Source organism: Mycotypha africana, assembly GCF_025528875.1.
Source record: "Mycotypha africana strain NRRL 2978 chromosome Unknown BDF20scaffold_10, whole genome shotgun sequence".
Classification (NCBI taxonomy): Eukaryota; Fungi; Mucoromycota; class Mucoromycetes; order Mucorales; family Mycotyphaceae; genus Mycotypha; species Mycotypha africana.
This window is the reverse complement of record NW_026515734.1, coordinates 1,319,935-1,341,912: the sequence shown is the minus strand read 5'-3', so window position 1 is coordinate 1,341,912 and position 21,978 is coordinate 1,319,935. Positions and strand designations below refer to the sequence as shown.

General features: G+C 37.2%; 11 protein-coding genes across 11 annotated transcripts; 7 read left to right on the top strand and 4 right to left on the bottom strand.

The window, feature by feature from the left end:
- Window positions 1-7: 7 nt before the first annotated feature.
- Window positions 8-3,501, top strand: BDF20DRAFT_891289 (uncharacterized protein; the record flags this gene model as incomplete). The annotated part of the gene is made up of 6 exons (XM_053082242.1): window positions 8-627; window positions 701-1,022; window positions 1,122-1,158; window positions 1,231-2,294; window positions 2,360-2,612; window positions 2,705-3,501. 6 exons carry the CDS (start codon window positions 11-13, stop codon window positions 3,436-3,438), a joined length of 3,027 nt encoding a protein of 1,008 aa, XP_052933119.1. The 3' UTR covers window positions 3,439-3,501.
- A 222-nt stretch (window positions 3,502-3,723) lies between these two features.
- Window positions 3,724-4,445, top strand: BDF20DRAFT_838798 (uncharacterized protein; the record flags this gene model as incomplete). Its single annotated transcript, XM_053079206.1, has 4 exons — window positions 3,724-3,828; window positions 3,909-3,946; window positions 4,041-4,213; window positions 4,321-4,445. The coding sequence occupies 4 exons, from the start codon at window positions 3,724-3,726 to the stop codon at window positions 4,443-4,445; spliced, it is 441 nt and encodes a 146-aa protein (XP_052933118.1).
- A 989-nt stretch (window positions 4,446-5,434) lies between these two features.
- On the bottom strand, window positions 5,435-6,366 carry BDF20DRAFT_838797 (vitamin-D-receptor interacting mediator subunit 4-domain-containing protein; the record flags this gene model as incomplete). The annotated part of the gene is made up of 4 exons (XM_053079205.1): window positions 5,435-5,562; window positions 5,642-5,833; window positions 5,910-6,083; window positions 6,174-6,366. 4 exons carry the CDS (start codon window positions 6,364-6,366, stop codon window positions 5,435-5,437), a joined length of 687 nt encoding a protein of 228 aa, XP_052933117.1.
- Window positions 6,367-6,506: 140 nt separating this feature from the next.
- On the top strand, window positions 6,507-7,471 carry BDF20DRAFT_916246 (folate-sensitive fragile site protein Fra10Ac1-domain-containing protein; the record flags this gene model as incomplete). The annotated part of the gene is made up of 4 exons (XM_053084425.1): window positions 6,507-6,575; window positions 6,638-6,753; window positions 6,826-7,295; window positions 7,368-7,471. The coding sequence occupies 4 exons, from the start codon at window positions 6,507-6,509 to the stop codon at window positions 7,469-7,471; spliced, it is 759 nt and encodes a 252-aa protein (XP_052933116.1).
- A 1,504-nt stretch (window positions 7,472-8,975) lies between these two features.
- Window positions 8,976-9,987, top strand: BDF20DRAFT_124698 (uncharacterized protein). Its single transcript, XM_053074736.1, has 2 exons — window positions 8,976-9,020; window positions 9,156-9,987. Exon 2 carries the CDS (start codon window positions 9,267-9,269, stop codon window positions 9,741-9,743), a length of 477 nt encoding a protein of 158 aa, XP_052933115.1. The 5' UTR covers window positions 8,976-9,020; window positions 9,156-9,266; the 3' UTR covers window positions 9,744-9,987.
- A 64-nt stretch (window positions 9,988-10,051) lies between these two features.
- Window positions 10,052-10,615, top strand: BDF20DRAFT_826111 (uncharacterized protein; the record flags this gene model as incomplete). Its single annotated transcript, XM_053078038.1, has 2 exons — window positions 10,052-10,305; window positions 10,378-10,615. The coding sequence occupies 2 exons, from the start codon at window positions 10,052-10,054 to the stop codon at window positions 10,613-10,615; spliced, it is 492 nt and encodes a 163-aa protein (XP_052933114.1).
- Window positions 10,616-10,937: 322 nt separating this feature from the next.
- On the top strand, window positions 10,938-11,435 carry BDF20DRAFT_826009 (tubby C-terminal-like domain-containing protein; the record flags this gene model as incomplete). Its single annotated transcript, XM_053078024.1, has 3 exons — window positions 10,938-11,076; window positions 11,144-11,227; window positions 11,302-11,435. 3 exons carry the CDS (start codon window positions 10,938-10,940, stop codon window positions 11,433-11,435), a joined length of 357 nt encoding a protein of 118 aa, XP_052933113.1.
- A 14-nt stretch (window positions 11,436-11,449) lies between these two features.
- Window positions 11,450-12,954, bottom strand: BDF20DRAFT_891250 (isoprenoid synthase domain-containing protein). Its single transcript, XM_053082241.1, has 6 exons — window positions 12,727-12,954; window positions 12,460-12,640; window positions 12,292-12,390; window positions 11,985-12,221; window positions 11,762-11,917; window positions 11,450-11,669 (listed from the first exon to the last, which is right to left on the bottom strand). Exons 2-6 carry the CDS (start codon window positions 12,502-12,504, stop codon window positions 11,541-11,543), a joined length of 666 nt encoding a protein of 221 aa, XP_052933112.1. The 5' UTR covers window positions 12,505-12,640; window positions 12,727-12,954; the 3' UTR covers window positions 11,450-11,540.
- BDF20DRAFT_891249 (uncharacterized protein) lies at window positions 12,460-12,954 on the bottom strand (the record flags this gene model as incomplete). Its single annotated transcript, XM_053082240.1, has 2 exons — window positions 12,711-12,954; window positions 12,460-12,640 (listed from the first exon to the last, which is right to left on the bottom strand). Coding segments are annotated over exons 1-2 (206 nt in total), but the record flags the coding sequence as incomplete, so codon positions are not given.
- Window positions 12,955-14,043: 1,089 nt separating this feature from the next.
- Window positions 14,044-20,018, bottom strand: BDF20DRAFT_995971 (uncharacterized protein; the record flags this gene model as incomplete). The annotated part of the gene is made up of 15 exons (XM_053085415.1): window positions 19,865-20,018; window positions 19,494-19,746; window positions 19,202-19,414; window positions 19,114-19,139; window positions 18,977-19,055; window positions 18,454-18,901; window positions 16,128-18,361; window positions 15,973-16,106; window positions 15,898-15,948; window positions 15,829-15,864; window positions 15,696-15,798; window positions 15,613-15,674; window positions 15,577-15,588; window positions 15,430-15,552; window positions 14,044-15,408 (listed from the first exon to the last, which is right to left on the bottom strand). The coding sequence occupies exons 2-15, from the start codon at window positions 19,573-19,575 to the stop codon at window positions 14,044-14,046; spliced, it is 4,968 nt and encodes a 1,655-aa protein (XP_052933110.1). The 5' UTR covers window positions 19,576-19,746; window positions 19,865-20,018.
- A 970-nt stretch (window positions 20,019-20,988) lies between these two features.
- On the top strand, window positions 20,989-21,799 carry BDF20DRAFT_826018 (O-methyltransferase; the record flags this gene model as incomplete). Its single annotated transcript, XM_053078025.1, has 4 exons — window positions 20,989-21,245; window positions 21,315-21,376; window positions 21,451-21,540; window positions 21,600-21,799. 4 exons carry the CDS (start codon window positions 20,989-20,991, stop codon window positions 21,797-21,799), a joined length of 609 nt encoding a protein of 202 aa, XP_052933109.1.
- Between the last annotated feature and the right edge of the window lie 179 nt (window positions 21,800-21,978).

Below are 21,978 nucleotides of genomic sequence, written 5' to 3'. Positions count from 1 at the left end.
AAAAGGAAGAATGTCCTTAAGAAACAATGGATACGATGCCATACCATCGAATGACGGATTTGAAGAAGTACAAGACGACAATAGAAGAAGAAGGGATTACCCGACATTATCCACCACTCCTGGTAGCTTTGCTCAAGGATTATGGGACTTACGCAATTACAAAAAATACGTTGATAAATTCCATCTCCCGTTGATAATAAGTGGAACAATTCTTTCCTTTATCCTCTTACTATGCATTTTAGTAAACTGGCTACCGGACATGAAGTATCATTATACTCATCAGACCTACCCACCAACTGTCAGTCCTGGAATTTCAACAAAAGCATTACAGCAGGGAATACAAAAATGTAGAGCTCTTCGTCAACAAAAACAACTGCCGTCATATAAGAATACTGAACGGCTGGTTAATCAACGTACGCCCAATAACACTCAACCAATTCTGTTACGAAATGCGATTGTATGGGATGGAGAGGGGCAAGTTTTAGAAAATGTCGACATTTTCGTACATCATGGTGTGATAGTGGAAGTGAAGCAAGATATTAAATTGCCATCCAGTCTTTTTTCCTCTACTAAAATAATTGATGTTCAGCAGCATATTGTGTCACCCGGCATAGTAGATATGCACACGTAAAGGGGGAATTTGAATGTTTAAAAGAATTCGGCAATGTCATTTATCAATTTTTCTATCAATACCACATAGCCATTTAGGTGTGGATTCATGGCCTTCTCTTTCTGGTACTAATGATGTCAACGAAGGGACAAACCCAACGACTCCTTTTGTTCGGTCTATCGACGCGTTTAATCCTTCTGATGAAGCCATACGTATTGTTGCCTCTGGGGGAATTACTACAGCTCTTGTTTTGCCAGGATCAGCTAATCTCATTGGCGGTGAGGCTTATGTATTTAAATTGAGACCAGTCGACTCATTAAGCTCAGAAGATATGCTAGTACAGACCAAAGTAGATGAGGCAACGGAAAAGAAATGGAGATATATGAAAATGGCGTGCGGAGAAAATGCAAAGGTAATATATAGCATATTGTAGAATAAAAAAATAGTAGCCGAACGTACGTTTTGGTAAAAAGGATACATTTTAATTTGAATCAAATACCATGTGTATCAGAATAGATATGGTAGACAAGGACGTATGCCCTCCACAAGTAAGCCTATAAATATAAAACAAAAAAATTTCGAAGAACGGTGGAGATAGACTGATACCACAACTTAAACAGGAATGGGCGAAGCTTTTCTTTTCAGAAAGGCATTTGCAGATGCCCAAAGGTTGATACAGTCACAGGAGGATTGGTGTGATGCAGCCGAAATAATAAACTCACGACGTGATAACAAGGAAAATGGGAACTTGGCTCGTTTAGATAGCCGATTTCCAGAAAATCTCGAGTTAGAATCACTGACAGCATTACTCCGTGGTCAAGTAAAGCTCAATATCCATTGTTACCAAACGAACGATATTGAGGCCATGCTTCGTATTGCTGAAGAGTTTGATTTTGAAATTTCGGCTTTCCATCACGCTCTGGAAGCCTACAAAATTCCAGACATTATAAAAAAGCGGCATCATCAAAAGAACAATATAACAATAGCAACATTTGCTGATCACTGGGGTTACAAAACAGAAGCGTTTGAAGCCTCTCCTTTCGCGCCCAAGCTTCTTTATAACGCTGGAATCCCAGTTGCCTTCAAGAGCGATCATCCTGTGCTAAACTCTCAGCACCTTGTATTTGAAGCAGCTAAATCGACGCATTATGGTTTACCAGCACAGGAGGCATTCAAAGCTATAACTTCTGTACCTGCTAAGGCACTTGGGTTGGACCACCGTCTCGGATCTGTAAAAGTAGGATATGACGCTGATCTTGTGATTTGGGATAGAGACCCTTTGGAGATGGGCGCATCGCCTTTGCAGGTCTTCATTGATGGCATTCCTCAATTTAGCGAGAGATTGCTGACTGAGGCTAGTATAACAAGAAAAATTGCAAAAGGTAGCCAAAGGCAGCATCTGGATAAAGAATCCTCTTATGAAGAAGAAGCTACGACTAATCGGGATGGACTGATGGACTTTATTTTGACTAATGTTGGTTCTCAATTCTTAACTGAAAAGAATGAAAAACAAGGTAATTTTATAGAAGAAACTACTGCACTATCAATTGTCGTAAAAAATGGGCAGATTGTGTGTATATCACCAGCTGTTAGAAGGAAAGATGACTGTATTGCGCTGTATTCCCTTGAAGAAAAAAATAACACTATAAACACAATTGATATCCAAGGTGGATATGTTTTACCTGTAAGCTCCATCAAGTCCAATGAGTTTGTGTTACTGCCAAGAATCATCTGTTAACTTCATTATAGGGCCTTATTTCAGTCGGATCAAAGCTAGGCCTTAGTGAAATTCCTTCAGAGAGTTCGACTGGTGATGGCATAGTATCATCTTCCTATTCCTCAAAGTCTCATGACATCATTGAGGCTATTGATGGATTGAAGTTGGGCGGCAAGAAATTGAAGGAGGCGTACAGAGGCGGTGTTTTGACAGCTGTAACAGCGCCTGTATCCAAGGGTGTTATTATGGGCGTTAGTGCCGCTTTCAAAACCACTGCAGATACAAGTAAGCCCCTAAACATACCTGTTTACAAAGACAAAATAGGTTACACAACTGACACTGTCGGCTTGAATCTCATTACATAAAAAAATACACAGTTCTAGAAGAAAATAGCATTGTGAAACCTGCAGCAGCACTTCATGTGCAAATAGGACACTCTGTAAAGTCAGATAGCTTCCCAACCATTTCTTCACAAGTTGCGTTTTTAAGAAATGTGTTTACTGAAAATTTCAAGGAAAAGAACTATTTTGGACAAGTAACGAGAGGTGAGCTACCATTGATTGTTCTGGTGAACAATAAAGATGAGATTGCTTCAATTATAAATTTGAAGAGAACCGTATTACGTAATGCAAAAGTGGCTATCATGGGCGGCGCCGAAGCACATTTGCTAGCTTCCCATTTATCAGAAGCCGATATTGCAGTGATACTCAGACCATACTTGTGCACTCCCGAAGATTTCAACTCACGTCATTGCTTGACAGGTGCACCGTTGACCAATGGTACAGCAGCTCATATATTGCATTCCTATGGTGTCAAATTGGCAATTGGAGTATCTGACGATGGATGGGCGCGTAATTTGGCTTGGGATGCAGGTTGGTTAGCTGCTACTTCACCGCCGGCTCATGCAAATCTGGCTATTTCGGAACAGGAAGCTCTTAAATTTATTACGACTAACCTCCAAGATATCTTTGGATTGGCAACTGATCGTAAGGGCCAATCTTCGTTGTCTATCAAAAATGACTTTGTTGTTTGGTCTGGAAGCCCATTCGACTTTAAAAGTAGACCTATTCTCACATTTTCGGCGGTAAACGGTTTACAAAAAGTTTTATAGTTATGCAATTCCAATTGAAGTCATATCTGTAAAAATAAAGAGAAGGCAGCATTTTATTTTTGTTATACTGCAACAGGTGATGATTTACGTCAAAATTGCTTGTGAATTATGCTATTTGTATCACTGTGAATTACTTTCTTCATTAAGCTTTTTCTGTGGAAAAATACAACCAACATAAAGAACACATCAATTTCTGATAAATATATATATTTGACATAAAAGAAGCTGAATCCACATCTGTTTTTCACACTTCTTTCTCTTCTTAATACTCAAAAGTTGATGATAATGAACCATATAGCATTTGCTTTAGTTTTTATTTCACTTATTGTCACAGTTTTTGCCGCTTCAGCAGAAAATGCTGGAATTGCTATCACAAATCCTGTCATAAATGTAAGTTGTAGCAATGACAAATAGCGCGGAATTCCCTTCCTCGTAACAATTTCAATCTTTTGACTTCCAATGCGGGATAGAGTACTGTACCTGCTGGCTCTAATCTTACAATCGAATGGTAAAAAATTACAAGTCGACAATGCTTGAGGGGATATCTATCTTAGCATAAATAATATTCTAAAAGTCATTATAATTATTTTGTCTTTCAACAGGACTGTATTGGATGCTAATTCGTCAGATATCAAATTCATCAGATTGATGGATGGTGATTCTGTTGCTTTAAACACAGTTATTCCTAACATTTTGGAAAACAACAATACTATTCTGGTTAACGCTACGCGATACACTTGGGCTGTACCGTCCAATCTGACAACCCGCAATGACTGTAAGTGCTGATAGCTCTGTTGGTGCGATAGAATTGGCCAACTGTCCTTCTAAAACGGCTGTACATAACTTTGCTTTTTTCCTTTTTTTTTTTTTTTTTTTTTATAGATGTCATCGCCATGTTAGGAGATGGTCCGTTCGCCACGTATTCTGGCTATTTCTCAATTGTTCAAGAAACTAATAATGCAGGTTTCATTTGTTCAAAAACAAATAACACAGGGCTATCATCATAAATCATTGTTCGTACCTCGAGGGATTCAACGACAACTTTTGCTTTACTATTTAGCTTAATCTATTATCAACTTAGAAATAAATACTTTCGTCTACTTATAAGACCCCTTATGGTCTTTATCGTCTCATTGTAAAAGATTTGCTTACAGACTTGCCAAATTATCGAACCCAATATACCTTAATAAGTAGAATGTATGACTCCTATACGCCGCTGTATTTGCCTCTTATTTTCTTACGTGAACTGTTGTTGTTCCTATTCATATAATTGTTGCTTTTTATCTGGTCTTATTTTTTTATACATAATCATTGTTGGCAATGTAACACATCCGCTACTAAAACGCAACTTGGATCTTTGAAGACGCAGTTATTCAAATTACCAACCCCAGACTTGATATGCTGAACAGAAACAGGCCAAAAGTGTATGATCGCTTCTAAATCATAAAAAGTGACACCCAATAAATACAGATGACTCTATGAGAGCATATTAATTTGACCAACAATAACCTTTACTAACTAATTCTATCTGTAAAACAGTTAGATCGCTGAAGCTACAAAGCGTCAAATATTCTTTTCTAATAATGGTCAACGATATACCAAAAATTTCCCAACGCTCCTACAAAAAATTTGTAAACACTAAACTTGAAAACAAAAATAAACAATTGCAGTTCAGTGACAGACCTTCTTTAACTTTGCATGTATCATAGCGAAGCTATTACAAGCAAGTATCAATTATTATTCGTAAAATGTTGGTTTGATCAACATCAGAAATGAATTAGCTATTTGTGTATGTCTCAAAGTTTGCATCGTCACATCATTGATGACGAGTTTCTATATCTCATGATAATTTACATATAATTGTGATAGAAACGTTTCTTGATTGATAATTGCTAATCAAGATCCTTCCAAATTCGAAAAGTAATATTCTGCTGATATCTTAACAGAAACAGGGTGCTTAGAGTTGGTATAAATGTCGCAAAAATATGTCAATGACTTATGTCTGCATGTCTGGATTTAGGTCTAGCACCCAGAATTGATCACCACCTGTATCTTCTGCTTGTTTAGTCATGTCGATATCTTCCATCTCTTCTACTCCAGATTCATCACTATCACTTCTTTCAACTATAATAGAGGAGGATAAAAAAAGTCAGACTGTAGGCTTCACATAGGAAGGCATATGAGTGCACTGTCTCACACATACATTTTTCTTCTGTTTCTTGACGAGGTGTGTTTTGCCAATAAAGTAGGCCACGGCGCATTCTTTCCTCATCCGGATAAGGCTTTTCAAAATCCACTCTTACATCCCTGGCAGCGAGGTCAAAGTTTGGTGGTGCCGAGGTATATTTTGCCAATTTTGAAGCATATGATAGAACATCTGTAAATTGTACCTGAGCTGTATATATGCAATAAAGTTAAGGGTAAGTAAACTTTTGCAGATACTTGTCTGTTCCGCTGCCTTTGTTTCTTACATTCATTTGCATACTTGATAGCCTTTAATTCTATTTTTGCTTTAGCCAAAGACTTATCCAAGTCTTCCCGCACAGATCCCAAATTTTGTATTAAGTTTAATAATGCAAGATTGTGTTGTTGAATTTCTTCCTGGACATCAATTATTTGCCTTTGCCGTATTTGATGGTTCTCAACTATACATCGTCAATAAACCAGAGAAAAAAATTGTTATTCTTTCAGTGCAAAATACAAAGGTGTTGCTTGAGTTATAGACTGGTATTTACTTTCTTCTACAGCAAGCTGAAGTTTTTTGTCCACGAGCGCCATCTGCTTTGCTATTTCCTCTGGGCTATTTACTTTGTCAACCGCTATATTATTCTCTGCTACGGCCGAGAGCGCCAAGAAGTATTTCCGTATATAGTCTGAGAACTCTGTTATGTGTTCAGAAACTTGTTCACGCAGTGAAGTCGTTTCCATCTTTGAAGATCTGCAATTAAGTATCAAGATCAGAGGAAAAGAGAAACAGAAAACACTAATTGCGATTCTGAGTTTTTTTCCTTTTTTTTTTAATCTTTTGTATGCCAATGCATTAATGGGTATCTCTTTCCATCTCCCGAATGCAAGATACCCAGTCATCAACGATCAAGAAAATGGCGATTTCAAAAAATTTACAGACTGAAAGCGCTGTAAGTACGCCGATTTAATGGCGGCCCGTATGTTTGGTTACTGACAACATGTCCATTCATAGTTTAGTCGCCACGAATTCCTTATGCGAGAGTATCTAAACCGCAGAAAGAATGGACCCAAGAAATATGTCCCTTCATCTTACAAAACAGAAAGGGACATTATTCGAGAAAATCACAAGTGAGTCCAACGGCTTAAAATTTAATATGAGCTACTAGCTAGATGAGTAACACTTTATCTCCGTGTATTAAGATTTGTTAGATCTGATTCAGAGGATGAAGACGAACTAAGTTGGGAAGAGAGAGTTGCGAAAAAATATTACGACCGTTTGTTCAAAGAATATGCTATTTGTGAATTGAAATATTACAAAGAAGGAAGGATTGCTCTTCGTTGGAGAATAGAAAGGGAAGTAGTCAACGGAAAAGGACAGTTTATTTGTGCTTCGACACGCTGTGATGCCACAGAAGGTTTGAAAAGCTGGGAGGTGAATTTTGGATATGTAGAAAATGGATCGAAAAAGAACGAGCTTGTCAAAGTGAGATTGTGCCCGAGTTGTTCCGATAAGCTGAACTATAAAACGCAGAAAAGACTAGCGAAACGCTTGAAGAGAAAAGAACGTTCTGATCCTGAAGACGGCAATGACGGTGAGGGACGGAAAAAGTTAAAAAATATATCTGACGAAGAGAGGGACATGCTCACGACAAACGTTGATAGTGAAAAAGGTAAGAGGTTGAGCTCAAGGTGTATATCTGTGTGATATTTATCTTATGTACTCTTTGCTCCTTTCTTGATAGTTGAGGAAGCAGAAACCTCAGTCTGGAGTAAAACAATGGAGACAAAGGAGGAAAAGTCGAAAGAAGAAGAGTACGAGGACTATTTCGCCGATTTGTTACAGTAATTGGATAGTGTAAAGTCGACAAGGCCCTCATTGCTCCGACACTATATTTTTATCTGGGAATATAAACAACCACACATTATAGTGGTATCTCAAGGCTTGTACTAAAACATAGTAGATGAAGAATTGAGTCATTTGATTGATCAAAAAAGAGATAGCGAGTTGTTTAATTAAGGAGCAAAAGGGGTCATTACTGACCAAAGTGACATAGTGAGAGGGGTTATAACTCTTGCGTTTCATCAGCATATTTCGAGGTTTGAAGGAGGTCCAACTTCTGTGTAGCTTACTTCGCGTATCTATGGGTTACAACATCTATATTGATTGCTTAAAAACCCATTTTCAAATTAACGCTGTATAAAGTCCTTTTGCCCATGTTGATTCCATAAGCTTTGAATAATCTTTAATTGGTCAATTCGTTGAGCATTATTTTGCGTTATATCCATTTATTAAGAGTTCTCAGCTAGAGCGATATCATTATCTTTTCGTTTATGTTTATATAATGAATTAAAAGTAAGTTTGATTAATCCTATCATCAAAATTGAAATAATGTCGTATATAAAGGAGGGCTGCTGTGCTCTTTTTAATTGAAATGATTACTATAAATATCATCTACTACTGTCCTGCTAGGTATCTTCAATCAACTTACGCAAGATTTGAAAGAGGTAGGGAAGGAAGCATCAACGTTGGTGGTGGACTTGAGTCAATTATCGATGTCGGTAGTATTTCCCCGCTTCCTGCAATAGTCTTTATTCATATTAGGTTATACGGATAACAACGCACTCAGCTTCCATTATATTGTTCTGAATTCAACCCTACGAATAGATGTCTTAAGTCAGTGTAGGAAAAAAAAAGATGAACCATTAACAGCTTTTACTGCAGCAGAAAACCATGAATTCTATCTTGTAGTACTGCCTATCCAATCATAAAATAACGGGTGAATTGGATTGTAAGCGCGATTATGTCCACCACTTTAGGCATTTTCAACTTTGCATTTGATAACACCATACCAATCGATATCTTATTGTATTAGCATAAAATGGCAGACGCTTCTGCAATAAGATACCATTGTCCTAATTTGTGATTTTAAATGTATTGTTTCTATGGTTACCTTTTTTGTTATTCTCCTTGATATCCTTTGCAACGGTATTGGCGACAGCTTGGCGTTGCTGGATATGGTTCTTTTTCAATAAATAGTGGCGAAATAAGTCTTCCCCTCTGCGCTTCTAACTCTTTCTATAATACGTAGAATAGCCGGAACCAATTTGAATTTTTGATCATAGGGTGTAGAAAAATCCAAATGATGCCATAAAGGACCATCAACATGACCTTTCTTCTCAATTTTAAAATCCATTTTAAGAGCCAATATTGGCTTTGTTCATAAGCGCTCAATAATACTTAATCATTATATTAAACATATGAAATGGCTTACACATGCATATAATAAAACTCCTAGTCTAGTTTAGTAGAACTGTTGAAGGTTAACAAGGCACGGCAGGCGGAGTAGATGCGTCAAGGACATTCTAAATGTGATAATTAACATTGTAACAGTACGGTAATGTGGAAGTACTGGACCACTAAACTCTGTATTATAAGAAAGGATCAGAAATCTTTCAGCAGAATTGAATTCATGCCTTTCATCTTTTGTGCAACAAGCCTAACTAAATCAAAGAATATCTTTAATTTCTAGCCCAAGATCCGAAGTTTACTAAAATAAGCTGTGGCAGAAGGTTATAAATTCAACAAATCTAGACTTTGCTATACATCTTTCTTCTTGCTTTCCCTCATCTATTCAATCAATATGATGCCTACTATGTCTACATCTCATATACCTTTATTAGGTGCAATGGACGATCAGTTTTTCCAACAGCCAAGTCATACAAATCCTAGAAGAGAGCGTCGTTCTTACTCATTTAGGCAGTTGTATAAGTCTAACCATAATCAACATGCTTCTCAATTGTCCATATATACAGAGCTGGATGAAAAGCAAATAGATGGCTCTCACCCTACAACTTGCTCTGGTGATACTTTATGGTCTTTTATCTGCTCAAAAAAGAAAATAGCTTACAACAATATTAGTAACGCTTCAAGTCAACCGACATCATTATCGCAAAGACTTAGAAGCTACAAAAGTAAAAGCGTCCAAGTAGATAGTAGTAATGCAACTCCATTGATTCCTAAAAATTCTTCTATCGCTACATACCGTAACAGCCCACGTAGTTCCTTAAAGTCATGGAAAGCGTCTGTTATGGGAGTTGTATATCAAAAAAGTACTTAAAAGTATTTTGTCAATTTTTGGTTCGGGTTAGTTCCTTACCAGATGCGTTTGTGTTTATCCTTTTTGTTCTTGCTGTACTTGTTTCTATCATTCTTTGTCTATTTCATACTGACACTTTCCACCACACACACTCTCTCTCCAAATAAAGAAAGTATCAATAACTATATGCATTATACATTTTAACGGAAGGAACCCCCTTTTTAGCATCGCACAAATTGGAATTTTTTTTGCGCTTCATTGATTTGCATAAACTCTCCGCGACTCAATGAAAATTGATCCTTTTTCTATTTCTCAAAAGCTAACCGATAATGACCCAACAAGAGCCAACAGAGCAACAGGTTTTGTTTGCCCAGCTCCCAACTGAAAACTTCAACGATCCTGACCAAGAAAACAATAGTAGTGAAGATGAGAGAGATTCCGATGTGCCACTTATTGTTCCTGCAAATACAGACTCAACAGCAGATTCACATTTCGTACGAGTGACAAGACCAACACAGCCTACAGATTTCATTTTACAGCGGCCTCTAACTAATGAGAAGGATTTATTAAATCTTGCTTTTCGGTAAAGAAATTGACAACGAGAGACAGACATTACTTTTACGCATTCACTCAGGCCAGCATAATCTTCAAATAGACCTGCTGCTTTGAATACCCGTGTAACATGCCGTATTCATCGCTGCCGTGATGGATTGGACAAATTGTACCCACAGTATCACTTATTCATCGAGCATCTTGGAACAGGAGAAATACAGCATGTAATGACAGCTCGGAAGAAAAGGAAAAGCAACACTAGCTATTATACAATTACAGGCATTTATAGAGAGAATACTAGTGTACCTGAGGGATACCTAGAGCTAGGAAAAGTCAGGTAATGTAACTCAAGCGCCATTGAACAATTACTCGAACCATCATTTAAACTGCTGTTTTCTTTGGTGATATAAATTCGAATAACTAGATCCAACTTTTTAGGTACAACTTTCGCTATTTATTCTCATGGAAGAAATCCTCTCAAAAAAGAGTTACCTATCAAAAAAAAAGATTTACCTGTCAGAGAAGAACTTGGAGCTGTGTTATATGTAAGCTGCATGCCAAAATAGATGACACAACAAACCAGCTTGTTCACGTGCAATTAAATCCGATCCGTAGGATCCCAATATTCTAGGATTTAAAGGGCCTAGAAAAATGACTATATTAATGCACACATTAACTAGGGATGGGAAGCGACCAGAATACAGGCCTATTAAAGAATCTGAGACTTTGTTGAATAAGTATCGCGATGGAGGTGCTAGAGATCTATTAGTACTCCACAACAAGAGCCCGCAATGGAATGAAGGTACAGTACATTAGTAAGACGTGTTAAATAAGCGGATAATTGCTAATATACCGTAAATTACTGGTAGAAACACAGTCATTTGTTCTTAATTTTAACGGCAGAGTTACTCAAGCATCAGTCAAGAATTTTCAAATTGTGCACGATAACGATTGTAAGTATGAACAAATTAAGCTCAACGCTTTACAAAATGATGATTTACTGACAGCTCAAATGTATCTGTTACAGTGGATTATATCGTTATGCAGTTCGGAAGAGTTGAGCGTGATTTATTCACAATGGACTACAAATACCCTATGTGTTTATTACAAGCATTTTCAATTGCTCTTACCTCATTTGATGCAAAACTTGCCTGTGAATAAATAATCGATTTTTGACGTCAATAAACAGCATTGTATTTATTTTATACATGAATGATACAAATAAGTGAATTAAAGGTACATCGTTGATTACTAGATATGTACAGATTATACTTTTCCGGTTTTGTAGGCTTTATACATGAGTAAGGGTAACTTCCAATCCTTCTTTCGCAAATTGACATCAAAAACATTGAAGTTGACCTTTTCTAGCTTCTCCAAAAAGTGAACATACGGTACCTATAAATAATTTAATAAGACATTATTTAAACAGTTCTCAATTTTTTTTTTTTTTTTTTTTTTTTTTTTTGTTTGGCTTATTGATACTCTACTGCTGATATGATTACCGGAAACGCATTGGCAGGAATTCTGTCCATCATTGAGCGCGCTGTCAGTAAATGATCATTAGCAGCAGTAGCCACATCAAAAATTGCATCCTCCATTCCTTCTATATCCCCACGATACACATTCTCCTCGACAATTCCATACTAATTCATTCTTAGTTAAAGAAAATTTTGCTTCATTATGTATACATGCGTACATTTTCGAACATACCTTTGCCGTTATCTCTGCTGGTAAAACTAATCGTCTTTGGCTTACATGGAACGGTAACGAACGTAGAAATGTTGTTATTCCAACCATTTTTCCAAGATGACTCACTAAATGGTCTGCATTGACATCTTTCACCCCAAGCGACTCCAATTGCAGATATAGTAGGCTTGATTGAGTGTTCTCGGAATAGCTTTCCATATCTTTCACTGTCATGAACTGATGATCGTCTAGATTATTAGCCTAAAGCTTTATGATGAGCGATTGATAACTATGATAGCATCTGCCCATTTTAAACTTATAATTTGCTTACACGTTCAGTAATAATGCGCTTCATCCATAATGCGGACATATTTGATGACTTTAAAGCTGCAAATAAGGCAAGAGCAATGGGTTGCTCAGGTGGTCTACCCTAGAGTACGCTTGAATCAAAGAACTTTCTTTATGACACTCCTCTTACTTGAGTTAATAATATACATACTGCAAAGGTCTTGTCAATTGTGTCTTTCCAAAATTGCATCCTCATTTTGCCGATCTCTACTTTAGTCACATTTTCTCTAACAGAAGCAAGTTCCACATTGAATGCTCTAATCGCGTATTGCGTGTCCCTCAAATGGGAAGGGAAAAAAGGAACTGAAAGGTAGCCTTCATAGTCCCTTTGTCTTTAAAGTCATATGAGAAGTGATTACTAAAGTGACTCCCAGTTTGACAGCTTTGAGTTTGTTCCCTCACCTTACCACATCCTTACAGTATTTCAAAGCACTTTTTATTCGTTCAGGGCTTACAGTTGAAAACATCCTTTGTGTCCGTTTATATCTCAATAATTGACACAAATATGTTCTGGATTCTGATATAGAATTCATTCTACTCTGGAGGGTATATAACCGAGAAAACAATAATGTAAGGAAGAGTTAATGCAAATCAAATTTTCCTTCGAATCGTACAAACCCAGGTAAATAAATTCTGGGGAAGGCACCTGTATTTTCAGTTCTAATATTTTAATACTGCTTTTTCGCTTGGCTTTTGCACGAAATGGTTAACAAAATTGAGACATTTTGTAGTTAAAAGTCATACAAATTTGGTAAGCATTTTGAGTGATAAGCATAATTTTTGGGATTTTACCTTTCCCGTCAAAAAATATGCAATGCCAAATGTGCGACCTATTCATACTCAAACAAGATAAATATACTGTGCCGAAGCGCAGAGCATCCACCCTTTTTGTTTATGTAGGATTGCCAAGCAATAAATAATAAAAACTGTGATGATGTGAGAAGTCTCACAAGATGAACTGCCCTAAACGCGTAAATATCTTTTAAGCTGTCGGTTCCGAAAAGCTGCGCACCATTGTCGTTATGGCGATTGCGTGAAAATATTTCAGGACAACCATTTATTACATATGGTATTTGCAATATGAAGGATATTCTTCGCCGCATTCACATCACGTTGCCATACAATACTGCAAGCATTGCAAGCTTTGACCGTATATCGATGATCTATCGGTAATCTTTACTTCATTCATATCTTTACCTAAGCAGCCATTACGGACCTACAGAAGAGGCACCAGAAGAATCAAAGTTAACCTGCACGTACACTCTTCTCAGCATAACTTACAATTGATGTTCCCCTTAAAACGCGCAAAATTTTAACAAAATTGAGACTCACACATTTCTAAAATAAATTGTTTCACAATAAGTCATCCATTACTATTGCTTTCTTTGTTAGACAAAACGAGGGCTGCAGATATAGAACTCGTGGCATACATGTCAGACACTGCAATTCAAAAGATGCTAGAAGTGACTGAATTTCAAAAATGAATAGTCGGAAAACAATCACTGACTTATCTGAATTTTGAAGTAGCAGAAGTATCCGATTTTGCATACAAAAAAAGTTATAAATTGAAACCGAAAAAATTCTGTCAGAGTCCGCTTTACCCCACATTGAAAAAGTTCGACATTTGAGGAAAAATGTGCTTAAAGAAAATTGATACAGCAATCTGTATAGAAAATAAGGTATATTAGATATAACACTAAAAGAAAGAAGGACTACGTTATCTATTTCAAGCCAACTAAAAGCACATGAATTTGCTCTTTTTGTTCATTAGCTCGTCCATGCGGTTTTCTAAGATTCTTCGAGCCTTCTCAGCCTTTTCCTTGAGGGCTTTTTGTTCTTCTATTTTCGCTTCGAGATGCTTGCGTTTTGAAAGCGATTCTTCTTCTGCAATCTTTTGCTCTGATTGAATTTGTGTAATTTGCGTTCGCAGATTTTGAACTTCCAAATTGTAAGCTTGTTTTTCTCTATTTACAACATCCAATTGCTTCTTCGCTTCGCGTACAGAAGTTTCAGATCGACTTAACTGTGTTTCTAACCTGCTTATTATTTCCTGATGAGCACGAATATCGGTCTCGGCAATTTGCACCTTTCGTTGCAAAGAGCGGATTAACTTGTGGTACTGTTCGTTTGTGCATTCAGCAGTAGTAAGTGTGCTGATTAGATCGCTAAAAGTGGCTGATGTCGAAGAATCCCGACGGTGCAACGAAGATGTACTCACACTTCCCATTATGTTTCCTTGCGTTGATGGTAAGCTTGGGAAGTCTGCACTTGGTTCAGACAAATTACTTAAGGAGGGCGATGAGGGAGCACAGGGAGTGGGAGGTAAAGGTGTCGTAGGTATTGGAGGAAGTGGGTTCGATGGTGGTGCAGTTGGAGGTGGTAAAACACTAGACGAAAGTATAGAGCGGCTGCTATTACGTAGAGGAGATATAGAGCGAATGGGTACTGTATCAGATTTGTTTGAGATAAATGAAAGGCGCTTCAATGTTTCTTCGTCAGAAAAGTGTTGCGCATCATTTGTAACGGTTGAAGAGACTGATCTATACGATCCTGATTTTGATAACTTTGAGATACTTAAGTTTGAAGTTTCATGATATGACTTGCATTGCGCCATATTACTGTTCGCTGAACTTGGTAAAGGAGAGTTCATTCGTGGAGTATTTGGTGGTGATGTGAAATGCATAGCTTCTCTGTTTTGTGTATTTGTTCTTGGAATCAACTGATCCATCTCTTTCTCCAACCGATCATTCGCTGCTGTGAGCTTCATTAGCTCTAATTCGAAGTTTTTTGTCTCTAATGAGGACTGACCTTTTTGTAGTATTAATTGAGATACTAAATTATCGTTGGTCTTGGTGAGTTGCTTGTAATCATCTTGCAATTGAAGCATTTTTGTTATCAGCTGTTCTCTCGATAAATCACTAAATTGGCCAAGTTTCGAAGTCATGTCACCATCGCTGATTGTTTCTTTATTGATAGAAATAGCTGTTTCTTCAACTTCCTTCTCAAGTAATTTCTGTTCTGCTTCGCTCAACAACTTTCGAAGCGTTTCCACCGTAGATTTGTAATCTCTGTTCTCTTTACGAGTCATGAAAAGTTCTTCCTTAGTTTTTTCCATTTGTACCCGCCATAATTCATCTTCTTTTTTTCTTGTTTGCTGCAAGGCTGTTACTTTTTTCCTTAATTCCTCTATAATTGCGTTCGTGTCATTCAACGATGCTATGGATCGCTCTTCGTTCAATATCGACTCTAGTTCTGCTACAGTTTTGACCATCTGTTCATTCTGTGCCGACTTTTCACGAAGAACTTGCTCAATTTGTGTCAATTCTTGCTGCTTTTCCTCATTAGCCTTTTTATGGTGTTCGATTTCTTTATTTAATTCTTGCACACGAGCCTGTAACGCTTGTAGTTTTTGCTGTTCAAGTTCCGTTTGAGCCCTTTCTTCCTTCATTTTGGCAACCAGGTCAGTTTGTTGAGTCAAAGAATTTCGTGTCTGCGTCAATTCTGCTTCCATGCTTCTCACTAGCTCGTCATCTTGAGATAAACGTTGGGTGGCTTGCTGTAAAGAAATTGACAATTCTTCTTTCTCAACTGACAGCACATTCAAGGTTTGTCTTTTCTCCTCAATTTCGTGTTCACGTATCTTGTATTGATGTTGAATATCCACGAGTGTTGTCAAAGCTTTCTCAGACTTTGCTTCTTGTTGCTTGAGTGTTCCTTCCACAAAAGACATTACATCTTTCATCACATTTTTTTCATCCTTCATGCCACACAAATCTTTTAGGATTATCTCAAATTTTTCTTTCATATTAGCAGCCGTACTAGCCTTTGAAGCGTTATCAGCTTCAAGGAATTGAATTGTTTGATCCCTTTCGTTTAACTGGGTATGCAAAGAAGCAATAAGATGATCCATTTCAGCTACTTTGTTCTCAAGACCTTGGATAATGTAATCTTGTTTTTCTTCAACGAGTTGTAGTGCATTAAGTTCAATCTTCAGTTTTTCTACATCTTGTTGCCTAGATAACGTCAATTTCTTGAAAGCTTCGTCTTGCTGCTGCTTTTGCTGCTGAAGAGTATCGAGTTTTTGTTGTATAATACTCAATTCATTTTTATGAGTTTCTTTCAACGCTGTGATCGAATTTTGTAACTTTTGACTTTGGCTCTGCTTTTTGGTAATTTCCTGTTGGTGTTTGGTCTTTAAATCTGACAGACTATTTTGTAGTCGCATAATCTCATCAGAATGAGCCAAATGTAACGAATTCAATTCTTCCTTTAAGGTACTGGTCTCTCGTAACTGCATCTCGAAAATATGTAGCTGCTCTTCTTTCTGCTTAACTTGGGCCATGAGTTCGGTTATTTCCGCTGTACTTGCTTCAGTATGAAGCTTATTTGAACTTGTTGATGGGTCTTGTTTCATTACTCGCAACTTCTCGTTCAGCTTGTCGCAAGTGGATTGACATTGTGCAAGTTGCTTTTCGCGTAGCTCGCATTTTGACGTTAAATCAGATATAGTCGCCTTGCTTTCCCTCAGTTTCTCCTCGCTCTTTTCTTCCAAGTCCTCCTCCTCTTTTTCACGTTGACCGTTTACCCCTTCCCATTTTTGAAGCAATTCTATTTTTTCTTTTTCGGCAGCTGATAGACGGGCTTCCAGATCATTGATATATTGTTCAGTGTGTTCATCCATTTCCTTAAATTTCATGACCTTCTCCCGTAATTCAGATAGAACTTTTTGATCCTTATTACCTTCGTTTATAGATTTCTCCAGCTGAGCTTCTAATTCTAGACAGTACGCCTCAGACGACCGCTCACGTTCGATAGCTGTAGATAAGCGTGCGCGTAAATCCTCAAGTACTTGAACTTCGTTAGCATGCATTATTTCATACTCTGCTACCTTGGATTGCTGTTCTTCTAATGCCTGGTCTGAATGAGTTAGTGCAGCTCGTGCCTTGGCTAATTGCGATTCCAGAACAGAGATCGATTTTTCATATTCTTCAATGACAGGTTCTACAAGATGCTGGAAGTCTTGGCTGTCTCTTTTCTTTTTTCTATGCTGCTGCCGTAATTCTCTTTCAACTAACCGATTCCTCTCACGAGTTACTATGAGTTCGTTCTGTAATTCTTCAATTTGCCTGCGTAAATCGGCAACCATAATAGCAATTTCATTGCCATTTTGCTGCTGTTGATTCGGAGAGTCACACATTTCTGCAGATGTAAATTGATCTGGCACAGTATGCGCTGTTGTAATAGATATGGAAGGACATGTCGATGGTCTACGCTCAGTATCTGTGATTGAAGAAGAAGAAGGTGTGATCATGCCCAGGTGCACATTTTCATTATAGTTGGGTGACTTTGACAAAGCGGTATTGCTCTTGAGAACTCTCAATTCGGCTTTTAGCTTGTTAATTATTTGCCGTAGATGATCTACATTGTCGGTTACCATCCATTCCTCTGCTTCATTCTTCTCGACTTTATTACGAATATTGCGGGCACGGTAAGCGTATTTGATTGTATTTGTTGTTTCTGTTAAATTAACTTCGGATGGGCTGACGCATGCTATCATAACTGTAGTAGAATTGCCACCCAACGAATCCTGTAACAAACGCGTTAACTTAGAGTCGCGGTAAGGAACGTGAGAAGACTTTTTCATTGGATCTGATAATGCAGATATAACGTTCCCTAGTGCTAATAAACCAGCATTGATGCTGATCCCTTCTTTACGACGATCACCTTGAGCTGCTGTTTTTTTTAAACGTTCTGAGCCAGCCAAATCAACAAAATGAAACTTTGACTGAGTGGTTATCCATTCTCCGTCCTCTGATCCAATTCCTTCACAGTTTAACGGATGCTTATCTGTTAGATCTTTCACGTTAATGGTGTTCTGCCGAGAATTCAGACTGGATAGCGATTTTATTTTCGTAACCGATCCTTTTCTATTCGATGCCGAAACCCACTTTTCTTGTTTTAAAGTAACAGAAAAAATAGCATGCGAGCGGGAAGATTTAAGGTTCATATCAGTAGATCCTGTCGCTCGATTCTCAGTCCCCATTTGCAGATATCTGAAGCAACATAAAGTATAATAGAGAGATTAGAAATATGAATTTCCTTGCAGAAATAAAAATTGCAAATTATTATGCATGTATGTCTTTACTTGAGAACATCTTTTGAACTTTCAACATAAACCTCCTTAAAACCTGTCCAAATAATCTGACCCTTCGCATCTTCTCTGATGGCCAGTGGCGGCCTCTCATGTGGAGGAGATGAATCTAATAAGTCAATCAATTCTTCATTATATATTTCTACAAATGAAACACATATTGAGAATTTATTTTTGTTGTATTGTTCTTGTTGCGAAGAAGTGGCACTGAATCTTCTATCAGACAATTGGCTGTTCGAAGAATTCTTTTTCAAACTTGCAGTGGATGTAGATTTTTTGGGGATTCGTAATCCTGAGTTAGGAGGGAAAGTAGCAAGCGCTGAAGGATTTCGTTTCACAACAATAGATGCTTTTTGTGCAGTAGGCCTGTTAACTCTTTCAGCTGCATTCTTTTTGTTCAATAGCTGCTGAAACAGCATAGAGATCGCACGCGGAATTATTCCTACATGTTAAATAACTTTTTCATTAATACCATATGTATCGTTTATATAGGTTGCCTCTGGCGAGTTCCTTTTACCTTCATGATCAGAGTCTGTTTTTGTTTGGTTTTCTAAAGCAGTTCCCATTGTGTATGTTTTTCCTGACGATGTTTGCCCCTAAAATTTGGTTAGACCTAACTGTTTTATTCGATACCAAATGGAAATTATCACCTACATAGGCTAAAATAGTGACATTATAGCCTAACAAGCATAATTAGAGCTCTATGCATGCTAAACTAGGGGAGTATTGCCTTATCAGTTACCATCTATGAATTTGTCAATAAGACCGGCCACTACGGTGTCGAAAACCTGTGCTTGCGTGCTGTTCGCGTTGAACACATAATCAAATTGAAATGATTTTTGATGTGGTACAATTACCACTGTATTTTCATATGTCTTTATAACATCTGCGTCTGATGAATTGGAGAATTTGGGTAAAGATCTATCTTGTTGAGTTAATGGTCTTACTCTAAGAGCTACACAATCAAGGATAGAATTATAATAATCTTTAGAGACTGATACCAATAGAGTTGCACCTTTTAAAAGTACGCTTACCAACTTGGACAGCCGTTGTTTGTTTTTGATTTGTGGCGTAGGGTGAGGATATAGGGCTTGCCGTTGGATGAATGGCAGTCATTAGTAATACTGGAAAAGGTTGTCTTATAAGTTACTGAGATAATGTACAATATTAGAGACTTAAATTTGATAATGGAAAAGAAGAAAGCTATTCTATTATGAAAGGAGTGCGTATTGGAAAATGCTCGAATGACTGAAGTGTATGCTATTGAATCAGATTATAGATAGGGGGCTTTGATTTATAATTAGAAGGGGTTATTAGACAGAACTGAGAAAACAGATGAAAGTAGGATCATAACAGTTATGATTGAATAATAAGGAGTGTCTGCAATTGCTTGCTGGATACTTACTTCAATAACTGATAATCTGACAACAAAAAAAAAACTTCAGTCTTCAATGATCCGAGATTATTTGTTGCGGGCACGTAAGTAAGGAGTGTAAGTACAATGGCCGGTTACTAATCAAACTGTTTGTCTATCGTCAAGCGATTTTCTACTTTATAATGTGTTGGCAAAGAAGAGGGATATCAAATGTAGAAAACAGCGTAAATAAACTTTTATTGTCTTGTAAATAACTTGTGGTAGGTTACACGGTGCAGCTGTATCTTTTATCTATTTTTTGACATACTTTCGTCCAGTTACTATAGATTATCGGGGAATCAGATACTTAATCAATTCGAAATATTGAGAACTCAAAAAATATTTGGTTAATTGCCTATTCAACAACAAATTTAGAATTGTATCTGTTCGTGTCTTCTATATGATTTCCAAGAAGAACATAAATTGGTTCTACTTCATCGCTTAGTTGTGATTGTGTAATATAATTATACTTCTGCGACGTTAATCACGTTCTATTAATATATCGCTCTTGACTATGCCTTTCTGATTTCAAATACTCACGCTTCATATAACACAGACACACTTTTAAAATAGGCAGGCGATATAGACGACCAAATATGGCTTATACTTGATAAGTGTTTGTATAATAGAAGGTCGGCGTTCCATACTTCTTTTGTAACTTCAGTATTTACGTTAAAGTATGTGCACTATTGTACACTTCACCCTGGAGAAACTAATTGAAATATAGGCAAGTTAGCTCACCTTCACATAAATATTGTAAATGTTACCTTTTGCTAGCAACCGGTAAATCGTTGAATAAAAATTCAATAGCTGCTGAAGTTAGCAGCAGCTTTTTCCATTTTTGCTATCATTGCACAGTGTAAAAGAGATTTCAAATGCTAAAGATCGCGCACAGTCTATTCCGCGGTGTATCCTTAAACGCTATGACTCTTCATTTACTACGAAGCCATTCAACACTTGGTACAAAAATACAATTGAGCAGCAATGTCAACAACAGATTAAGGTTAGGGGAAGAAGCATACTGTAACGATCTAAGTTCAGTAATTCAACAACCATACAATAAGATCTTGAATGAACTTGCGAAAGAGACTGAGCAAGCGTTCGAAAAATCTTTCATGATGATCAGTCCTCTGCAAGCCAAATTATTGCATCAATTGGTATGCATATTCAAACCTTGTCGAGTACTTGAAATTGGTGGTTTCACCGGATATTCAGCTATTGCGATGGGATCCGCATTATCACTATCTTCGCCCAACGCCAAATTGATATCATTAGAAAGTAACATAGAGCATATAAGATTAGCCAGTTGTTATGTACAGAAGGCGAAACTGAGTAGCGTAATTAGTTTTATTGCAGGTTCTGCAGAAGACAGGTAATCTATTTGCAATGCATACTATGTACTGACGTAGTGATTTGTCTTTCTCTAATTTTACAACTACAGCATAGAAAAATTGCATGAAATGCAACGAGGAAAACATGAAATGTTTGATTTTATTTTTCTAGGTAAGTTCCCTCCTTGATAATTAGGCTATAGCATGCGAATCATTTAAAAAGTTGAGATGACGCATACGCAATAGATGCGAACAAAAACGCGTATACGAACTACTTCGATCTAATTATGCGATATGATCTCTTGAGTGATAACGGCATCATGATTGTTGATAACGGTAAGTATCTAATTCTTATATATTCAAGATGATTTTGGTGATTTAAGACAAGCTATCAGTGTTACATTGGGGTCAGGTACATAAGGAAGCCGGATATGAAGAAGCTGCAAACCGGCAAAAGATCAGTAAAAATGTGAGAAAAGTAGCGTCGAAGGTGCATAAATTCAATAAGCATGTTAAAGAAGACCCAAGGGTCGACGTGGTAATACTTCCTTTATTTGATGGTTTATCTATTATTCGGAAAAAACATGTGTCATAAAGTCAAATGGAACCTCTGTAATAGTAGAAGGCTGTATTACATTTCTGCAGTTGACGATTACTACTATGTTCTAAAGCAAAGGAAATATTATTAAGAACAAAATTGTGCAGTTACATAAGCTTTTTTTTTTTAATTTGCTGAAGTTATAAATACAGAAAAGTAAAAGCAGGAAAACCTAG

What these genes read in the sequence shown, in the direction of transcription:
- BDF20DRAFT_124698 (XM_053074736.1), top strand. Translation starts at nt 9,267, where the DNA reads ATGATGCCTACTATGTCTACATCTCATATACCTTTATTAGGTGCAATG.
- BDF20DRAFT_891250 (XM_053082241.1), bottom strand. Translation starts at nt 12,504, where the DNA reads ATGAGGATGCAATTTTGGAAAGACACAATTGACAAGACCTTTGCA. An exon ending in CAATTGACAAGACCTTTGCA is followed by an intron (nt 12,391 to 12,459) that starts GTATGTATATTA and finishes AGCGTACTCTAG; the next exon opens with GGTAGACCACCTGAGCAACC. An exon ending in TTCCGGTAATCATATCAGCA is followed by an intron (nt 11,670 to 11,761) that starts GTAGAGTATCAA and finishes AATTATTTATAG; the next exon opens with GTACCGTATGTTCACTTTTT.